The 10,701-nt window shown below is 35.4% G+C and overlaps 1 protein-coding gene across 1 annotated transcript; it reads left to right on the top strand.

Annotated features, from left to right (window-relative positions):
* Positions 1-1,098: 1,098 nt before the first annotated feature.
* LOC108916207 lies at positions 1,099-5,577 on the top strand (the record flags this gene model as incomplete). Its single annotated transcript, XM_018722414.1, has 3 exons — positions 1,099-1,539; positions 3,521-4,621; positions 5,447-5,577. Coding segments are annotated over 3 exons (1,673 nt in total), but the record flags the coding sequence as incomplete, so codon positions are not given.
* Positions 5,578-10,701: the final 5,124 nt, after the last annotated feature.

The raw sequence follows: 10,701 nt of genomic DNA on the forward strand, positions 1-10,701 counted from the left end.
GGAAAGAAAGGTACGACAATAACAAATTATTAATTCACAACCACGTGAAAGCCATTTTCTCACTAGATTCTCTATAAAAAGAATCGTGTTTGAAAATCCGTAAACTTCTTGATGATTTGTCAAAACATATAAGATCATTAAATCAATTGTGGCAAAAAACAGATAATTGGGATACGTTATTGATTTTTGTAGTTTCTTCAAAACTAGACAATAACACTTCGCGTGATTGGGAAAAGCACACAGCAATCATGAAGAAATTACCAGACCTCGAAACACTAAAAGAATTTATAAAAAACCGCGCTAATGCGCTAGAAACTTTAGAGTTAAAAAATAACGTAAAACCATCAGATAAAGTTCAAAACAAATTTTCAAATTTTCGAGAAAAAGGTCAAGCTTCAAAATCGCTTCTTTCACTTAACAGCAGAGAATTCACATGCTCATATTGCAATAATAATCATTCAATCTATACCTGTCAGGAATTTCTAGATTTAAACGTAGAAAAACGCAGACACTTTGTAAACAAATCAAAGCTATGTCCAAATTGCCTACGAACAGGGCACACAGTCAATAACTGCAGATTAGGACACTGTAGAAAGTGCAAAGAGTGGCATAACTCTCTGCTACACTTAGATGATGCCAATTCGAGGTAGAACCATAAGGCCACAACAAGTACAACAAAGATCAATACGCAAGAAATCAGGTCGGACAACAATAATTCACAAAATCGCACAGATCAAGTTGACAATTCGACAAATTCAAATACTAGCACTCTAGCTGCTACTTCTTTTACCAATAATTTGCAAGCTTTAGGCGCAAAGTGCATTCTTTTAGCTACCGCTAATGTCATAGTTATAGGTCAAAACGGAAAACAATATACAGGGCGAGCAGTTCTGGACGGGGGCTCGCAATCATCGTTCATCTCTTCCAAATTTGTAAAATTACTGGGTCTAGATGAACAAGAGGTAAATTTACAGATAGGTGGCTTAGCAAATAGTCGTTCCAATTAATTTAGTCAATGTACAATAGAGATTCGTTCTCCTATATTATCAAATTTTACAAAGCTAGTAACTTGTTTTACACTACCTCACATAATTCAAGGTGATTTACCGAATTTTGCAATAAACTTAAATTCTCTGAATATACCGGAAAATAAACCTCTAGCAGATTGCGAATTTTATAAACCAGGTCCAGTAGACATTCTGTTAGGTGGCGACGTTTTTTGGGAATTATTACAACCGGGTGAAATTCATTGTGGCAAACAAAAACCTACCACCTTAAAAAACACAGTTTTCGGTTGGATCATAGCAGGGCCAGTGGGTAACATTCAACAGCAACGGTCTTTGTGCAATCTGTCCTTAAACAATCAAGAGTTACACACGGTTATAGCAAAATTATGGGAATTAGAGGAATGCTCAGTTTTAAAACCATTATCAGCTGAAGAAATTCAGTTCGAACAAATATTTCTAAACACAACTGCTATAACACCAGAAGGTCGTTTTTGCGTACAAATGCCTTTGAAAAGGGAACCGGAGTATTTAGGTGAATCTAGATCTGTCGCTGAAAAACGACTCTACGCATTAGAACGAAAACTAAATAAAAATAAAGATTTAAAATTTCTATATCACAATTTCTTACAAGAATATAGATCTAAAGCACATGACATTAGAATCCGTTGACAAAGCCGCGGGTGTTGAATACTTTCTTCCACACCATGGAGTATTACGCGCAGATAGCATAACCACCAAATTAAGAGTCGTGTTTGATGCCTCAGCGCCATCTTCGAACGGAATGTCACTAAACGATATCCAATTAGTAGGTCCGGTATTACAGGATGATTTGTTTTCAATATTAATCATATTTCGAAAGTATGCTTATGTAATTTCAGCGGACATTGCAAAGATGTACAGGCAAGTAGAAATTGCACAGGCACATAGTCATTTACAAAAAATTGTGTGGCGATTCCACACATCTGAAGCGCTAAGTAACGAGCTTTCAAATAAAAACGTGGTCAAGTTGGTTCTGAAAATTTGGACGTAGGGCGTAGCGTATAGCAAATGAACTTAAACGTCATCTGTCAAAGTGCTATATCGCCGCTATCAATTTGAATATTTTCGTTTTAAAAAGCGTTTAAAATGGTGTTTTCTCAAGAACAAAAAGTGTTTATCATAGAGTCCTACTTTAGAAATGGACGCAAGATTGATGGAATATGGAAGTATTCTATTGAGGAATGTTTCATAGAATTTCAAAATCAATTTCCCGGCGTTGTTGAGTACAAAATTTTTCAAAGTGCAGTTCAGCGTTGTGTTAATGTTTTTCGTGAAACGGGCAGTGTAACAAGAAAAGAAGGAAGCGGCCGACCTAAAAAGCGGACTGAAGAATTAAAAGAAAATGTCCAACAAATAATGGAAAATGCGCCAAGAACTTCTGTACGTGTTTTATCACAAATGGTGGGAGTATCAGTCGGTACCTGCCACACAGTGTTAAAAAAAGATTTGCGTTTGTTCTCCTATCGTTTAACTTGTCAGCAAGAACTTCATGAAGTTGATTTTCCGCGACGGGCTGTATTTTGTGAATGGTTTTTAAACAACTACGGTGAACTTCATAATATCACCTTTTTTTCTGATGAAGCCTGGTTTCATTTAAGTGGTTACGTAAACTCACAGAATATGAGAATGTGGTCTTCTGAAAAACCAGATAACTTTTTTGTCGAGGGCCCTCTACACGCTCAAAAAATTGGAGTTTGGTGTGCTCTCAATCGAAGGAGGATTTATGGACCTATTTTTTTTAATGGTACTCTTACTGCGCAAAGGTATAGAGAAGAAATTATCGCTCCTTTTGTTAACCAGCTGGAAGAAAACGAAATTACAAACTTTTACTTTCAACAAGATGGCGCAAGGGCACATACGGCAGGCGAGACGATGAATATGTTGAGGGAAGTTTTCCAAAATCGACTAATAAGTCTCAATGCTGAACATGAATTTCCACCGAGGTCATGTGATATTACGCCGTGTGATTTCTTTTTGTGGCCTTACCTTAAAAACACTATTTTTGAACTGCCTATTCCTGATTTAAACCATCTGCAGGCTCGACTTATAGACAAGATTCGTGAAATTAACAATACCCCGAGCATCTTAGAAAATGTCTTTAATTCTTTGAGGAACAGGTGTGAAAAGTGCTTGGAACAAGGAGGGGGACACTTTCAGCAGCTGCTTTAATTTATTGTTATAACAAGGAGGGGGACACTTTCCGCAGCTCCTTTAATTGTTTGTTATTGTTATCACGATTATTCTTTAAAGTAACGTTATATTAGTCATTAACGTTATTGAAACTGACAGCTGCTATACAGCTCATTGAGAAATGAGGTTAAGTTGGTCGCTATAAGCTACTCCCTACGTCCAATGTGTCAGAGCCAACTTCGACCACGTTTTTATTTGAACGCTCGTTACTTACATTCTGAACACTGTGACATACGGTCAATCATCAGCAAGCTACTTAGCTATACGTTGTCTTTACGCATTAGCCGATGAATATGCTGAGTCAAAGCCAGAAATATCGAGAATAATCAAGCAAGACTTTTATGTCGATGACCTACTAACTGGTGCCGATACTATCGAGCAAGCTAAGAACATTTGTTATGAAGTTTCATCTATATTAAAAACAGGAGGTTTCGAACTTAGAAAATATTATTCGAATAGTTCAGACGTTACAAAAGACATGAAAACCGATCAGGATTGCGGAGTTTTAGAATTAGGTCCTAACGAGAAGGCAAAAACTTTAGGTCTAATGTGGGCATGTCACACTGACTGTCTGACATATAATATAGAAAACGATTTAGTTATTCAATCCCAAAGAGCAACAAAACGTGTAGTCTTATCTATAATTTCAAAAATTTTCGACCCGCTTGGTCTTCTTAGTCCATGCACAATTGTCGCAAAAATTATAATGCAACGTCTTTGGTTAGCTCAAATATCTTGGGACGATCCGTTACCAGATTCACTTGTCAATGCGTGGACAAGATTCCAGGGTGAACTGCCCCTATTAAACAAATTAAATTTAAAGCGTCAAGCGCTTGTTAAAAATGTCAAAGATATCGAGTTGCATGGTTTCGCAGATGCCTCATCACAGGCTTACGGAGCTTGCGTCTTTCTCAGAAGTAAAAACGCTGAAGGCGGGGTACAAGTAATTTTGCTGTGCGCTAAGTCCAAAGTGGCATCTATAAAGAAAATAACTATACCCAAGTTAGAATTATGCGCTGCTCTCTTACTAGCCCGCATAGTTGAAAAGGTTATCGCTTCCATGAATCTCAAGTATCAGAAAGTAGTATTGTGGCCAGATTCCATAATTGTTTTAGCATGGCTCAAAACTAGTCCAAACGTTTTAAAGGTATTTGTGGCAAATCGCATATCAGAAATTCAAACCCTAACCAAAGAATACGAATGGCGACATATTTCAACATATGACAATCCGGCAGACATCGTGTCGAGAGGTCTTCATCCATCGGAAATTCTAAATTGCGGTCTGTGGTGTAAAGGACCCGATTGGTTGAAATTAGAGAATTGGCCCACTCAAAACAATATTGAAATTTCCATTTTACCCGAATTAAAGACACAATCACTCGCAAGTAAAACTTATGAACCTTCTTTAAATTTTCCATTCGATAGATTTTCGAGCTTCTGTAAAATGCAAGGGACAATGAGATATATTAATCGGTTTTTAAAAAATTGTAGACTTCCTAAAGACAAACGAAGCTTAGGTCCTTTAACTTTGCGTGAATTAAATAAATCAACCAATTTATTAGCAAAAATATCTCAGGGTCAATGTTTTCCTAAGGAAGTCTTACAACTATCTAGCGGTCACGAGCTGAAATAAAAAAATTAATTATCCAGTTTATCTCCATTTTTGGATTCCGATCAAATCATACGAGTAGGCGGTCGTCTCAAAGAATCTAGTTACGCTTATGGTAAAAAATTTCCTATAATGTTAAATTCTAAATACAAGTTTACAAAATTGCTTTTTCAATACAGGCACAAGGTTTTATTACATGCAGGTCTACAGCTTTTGCTCTCACATATAAGGGACGAATTTTGGCCTATTGGAGGACGCAATTTAGCCCGAGTTACAGTGAGAAATTGTCTTTCATGTTTTAGATTCAAGCCAAAAAATGTTCAACCACAAATAGGTGAACTTCCTCGAGAACGTACCATACCTTCTAGTCCTTTTTCTATCACAGGTGTTGACTATGCAGGTCCTTTTATCATACGCGGAGGAAAAGGTCGGGGAAGTAAAAGAGAAAAATGTTACGTTAGCTTATTCGTTTGCTTAGCGACTAAAGCTATTCATCTTGAAGCAGTTTCTAGTTTATCTACGGACTCATTCCTACGACGATTCATATCCCGCAGAGGAAAATGCTCAAAGATTTTATCGGATAACGGGACTAACTTCGTAGGTGCTAAAAGAGAACTTTCCAAATTTGTTAATACAAATTCTGATCAGATCACTAGCGACTGCACCAAGGAAGGCATTCACTGGCAATTCATTCCTCCCTATTCTTCCCATTTTGGCTGTTTGCTGGTGTGAAGTGTACAAAGCATCATTTACAACATGTTCTTTCTAACGCAATCCTCACATTCGAAGAGTTCACCACGGTGTTGTGCCAAATAGAGGCGATTTTAAATTCGCGGCCTTTATATCCAATTTCCTCCAACCCAAACGACTTATCCTGTCTAACCCCTGGACAGCTTTTAATCGGCCGTCCCTTAAGTGCTGCACCAGACGAAGACCTAAATAACATCAAAATAAATAAACTTTCACGATTTCAATTTGCTTAGCAACTTTGTCAACACTTTTGGCGACGTTGGAGTCGTGAGTACATATCAGAACTACAACAACGACATCGTTGGCGAAGCAACAAGTCTCAACTTCAACAAGGAGCCCTAGTGGTCATTCGAGACGATCAAACATTGCCTACTCATTGGAAGCTAGGCCGTATTTTTGAAATCCACCCTGGAGCAGATGAGATTGCGCATGTTGCTTCTATAAAAACCAGCCAAGGTATTATCAAGAGAGGATTTACGAAAATATGCCCTCTTCCAAGATTGAAACCCGAGTCTTTCAAGGTGGGGGGTATGTTTGTGCCGCCCTGTATATCTTTATATCTGTCATCAAAGCGCATGCGCGCATTTCCACCAATCGAGAGGCACGAAGTTGAGGACAAAAAAGAAGCACGCCACTCTCGGATAGATACCTTTTTACTTTCAATACACCAACACGTTGTTACATTTATTTAATAAATAAAGGGTAAAAATTATATGCTCGATATTTTAGTACCAATGCATATTATATTTTCCAGTTAATTTATTCATATGCATGACAAGAAACTAAATATTCTATAAAAATAATAAACGCTCGATAAATACAGTGAGTGCCCGATATAAAATTTACATGCTTCTTAAAATAATAATTATTCGATAAACATCATAAACGCTCGATAAAAATAATGAATGCCCGGTACAAAATTTACATGCTTCTTGAAATAATAAATATTCGATAAAAATAATAGATGCTTGTTAAATAAAATAATTTCTACATGCCAAATTCATATTGCATCCTAAATTATTAAATATTCGATAAAAATTATATAGGCTTAATAAATGTAACGAACGCTCAGTATCAAATTCAAATGTTTCCTAAATTAAAAAATATTTGTCAAAAAATAATAGAGGCTTGATTAATTTAGGGATCGCTCAGTACCAAATTCAAATGCTTGTTAAATTTATAAATATTCGTTAAAAGATAATAAATGCTCCATAAATGTAGAATCAGCGTTTAATGGAAAACTGATTATACTTACGGTTCAACAAGTTCAAAGCTCATAAACAGTAGAAACTTTTATTTTCATCAAAAATAACAAAAACAGTGAACACAAAATAAACATTTATTCAGTATAATATGTAATACAAAACAAACTCCCATAACTCAAAAGTAATAACATGTTTTCTGGATTTCTGGTAGCAATCTATTTCAAAAATCAAATAGTCGCAACAAAACTTAAAATGAAAATTGTTAATTTATTGGTATCTATAGGTATTAACAAAACAAAACTTAATTCTAATTCGGAGGAATAAATACTTCAGGCACAAAGAGATCATTGCACAAAGTACATCTGACTCATCCGAGATCGGTGAGATTATCTGAAATAAGAAATGGCATATATGTATTTACAGTGAACATACATCAGGAAAACATTAACTTATGACTCACCTATTGAACTAAAAGAGCCTTTTTAGATTTGGCTGGTCGCCCACGACGTCTCTTCACTCCAATTGGAATGGCTTTTGCTTCAAGAGGTGGTGTGGTAAGTTTTAGCCGTATGGCTAATTCCACAAGGTGTTTACAAATCATCATTTTAAAAAATGCCGGACAATCGCATTCACCATTAATCCAATCATTTTGGTCGTTGGGAATTGTTACTGTCCATACACTAAACATAACAGTCTTATATTCGTCAAAATTATCGAAGTCTAGATTCATGCACTTTTCAAGATCTCCCTGGTTCACCTCAGTCGTATTTTTTGAAGGAACGATGTAAACATTGCCCGATGGTGTCGCTTTAGAAATAATTTTTTTCTCTGCTTTAGCCCACTGATAAGATTCTGTCCACAAATGTAGGTCAATAACCGGTTTTAAGTGCACTTCTTTTAATTTTGACGAATAGTTTTTAGACCAAGTGGCTACGTACTCCTTCAGTATCACACAGAATCGGGATAGAGGAAGCCGTTCTCTTAGGGTATTTTCATCTTTGATGACTCTGTTAAATGCCTCTAGGGCGTTGTTTGTACTTGGGCTTTTCTTGTGAACCCCTTCATACCAGTTACGATTCATTTGTAGCCATTCACTTTCAAAATAACTTGAAAAGTCTTTTTGCTCAACCCATTTTGAAAGAAACATGATGGACGCTTTATCGAATATCTCTTGACTTTTACTTAACTGAAGATAATCAATATCTTGCAAGATTTTAGGTATGTTTTCTTTTGGACGCACAAATTGATCAGCTTTTTTCCTTACGTTTTTTTTCATATGAGCCCAACACATCTTTATTGTTACGTTTGGTCCAAATACATTTTTGAAACCATTTTGTATACTGTGGGCCGCGTCACATATTAGTATCGATGGATTAATGGTTTCACTCAAAATTTTCTCTGCACCAGTTCTTAGCGCTTTGAATGCAAAAATGAAATCCTCAGTTTGCTCATTGCTACAAACTGCCACTCCAAAAGTGTGAAACGATCTGGTCTTGTCTGTTGTTCCAAACACCAATAGCGGGAAACCTTGCCATATAAGCTTATAGGTGGCATCTGCATGAACATGGCAAGCATTCTGTGATTGTCTGATTAAATTTTTCGTTGACATAAAAAATCGAAAGGAAGGGGGGTCTTCGTAATTCATTTGGTGCGCTATTATAAAAGCCTCATCTTCATTTTCTGGAACTGAAGAGTGATCGATGCAAAACTGCTGTAACTCCCCAAGACTTATCGAGTTCGGACCAAATTTGGACTTTTTTAAAGAAGCCAAATAATTATTTAACTGTTGCTTTTTTGGAATTGGTAAATTATTCTTTGCCAAAATTTCTAAAATCTTTTTTGGTTCTAGTTTTGAATCGTTTTGGAACAGGTTATTTATTTCCGTTTTAGTATGTTCGTTTATTGTAACGGTTGCTTTGGTAGTTATACTTTCGCAAGTATGAAGCAATTCCGATCGGTATAAAACTATATCATCAGTATTTGCGGAATAATGCAAATATACCCCTGAGGCGCATTGCTCACCTCGATATTTCACTTTATTACAACGATAAATCGCACTAACGTTGCCCTCTGTATCGACATTTTTATGATAAAAGCTCCAAATACCTTCTTCTTTTACTGATTTTTCATCCAAAGCTTTGTTACTGAATACCTGTTCTCTTTTCCACTGCTTATCAACCTTCTTTCTTCTTTTCTTTGGGACAGGCTGATCAAGAACAACATCCGAACTATCCTCTGATGAACTGTATTGAGGAATCTCACTGCCACTCATATTGTTGGTTTTAAAAAGAGTTCGCGTTAATAATAAACCCAACACACTTATTTCCGCACTGCAGATTATAAAAAACAACATGCGGCTTTGTTTTCGGAGGTTATGTACTGTTGGTCAGTAAACACGCATGAGCGAATAATTACAGTGTTGCCACGTTTAATAGAGATTACGACTTATCGAGCATTTATATTACTATAAATTGCAAAATTTTATTCAATAGTGAACGTAAATTATTTATATATATTTTTCGTGCACATTTCATTAACATACCGAACAGAATTTATAGTACAATTTGCATATTTTATATAGCGATTGTATAATAAACATAAGACATTTCTTATTATTTTATACTACATTTTGATTTTTTTATCGAACATATATAATTTTTTTAATCTGCAAATTGTATTAAATTATCGGGCGTTAATTACGACCCATAAATAAAATGCAAAATTTCAAAATACTTACAGTCCACTCAATACAGAACACTGCACATACGGTCTTTTTCCGAAGTAGAGCAGTATAATATAATTAAACTAATGTACAAGAAGACAAATTTCACTTTGTAGAAACTTTTTTTCTCGAAAATAAACAAACGAATCAAGGAATTTGTTTGAATGATGCAAAGATCTACCGATTTTAATCCTTTCCTTCGCCGATTGATCGATGATGTCACAGGGGAACGGGATGCACACGCAAACCAAACGGGTTCTATTCAAAAATTTCCCGCGCGGGAATTACCGTGAGTTTACAGCAAAACAATGTACCTACTGTACAATAATAATCAATAGTGATTTTGATTGTTTGAAGCAAAGACTTTATAACTATAAAAAATTGTTTAAATTGGAAATGTATTTTAAATGTTCTGATGCAGAAAAGGAATCGATCAGAGAGTCAAAGAGTGTGGAGTGATGGAATTTCAATTTCAATTCACTCGCGCAACTTCAATCGACTTTTTCTCAGCTTTTATAACAGATAAATAGATGTTTTTTTTTAATCGATAGAGGAAAGCAAGATCTATTCGAATGTCGATTCAAAAAAATTTTTCAATTTAAATTTATATATAAAATAAAGAACAATAAAGTAGATAATATACGGTATAATGTATAGAAAATCCAGCTACCTACGAAAACTATTATGAATATTTCACAAAAACGAAAATAGACTTGTTAAAATACTTATGGAAAGTAGAAAAATATAATAGCAATTTCTTCCATTATAAAATTATATTTAGGTAGGTACCTATATATCACAAATATGCTCCTGCGGCAATTGAAATCTCAAGAAGTAATGAACACAAAGTACTGTCAAGGCCGTTTTACAGCAAAATAATAGCGACTAGATTCGTTACTTTTATTTTGAAGAGAATCGCAAAATGAAACTTTTTTTGCTTTGACCATTTTCTCCGAGTTATACATGAAAGAAGGGAAAAAATGCGCGTTTTTTAATTTTTTTTAGATATACTTGCTCTAACAATTATGCACAACTTTTTCAGCGGGCGCATATCGCAATTATCATTTTACATAATATTTAGAACTATTTCCAACAAAAATTAACGTTACTATACAGGGTGATTAATTAACAATGGGAAAGTCGAAAGCTGTAGATACTACACGTGAAATGGTGACGATT

This window comes from Anoplophora glabripennis, unplaced genomic scaffold (assembly GCF_000390285.2).
Source record: "Anoplophora glabripennis isolate ALB-LARVAE unplaced genomic scaffold, Agla_2.0 scaffold1739, whole genome shotgun sequence".
NCBI lineage: Eukaryota > Metazoa > Arthropoda > Insecta > Coleoptera > Cerambycidae > Anoplophora > Anoplophora glabripennis.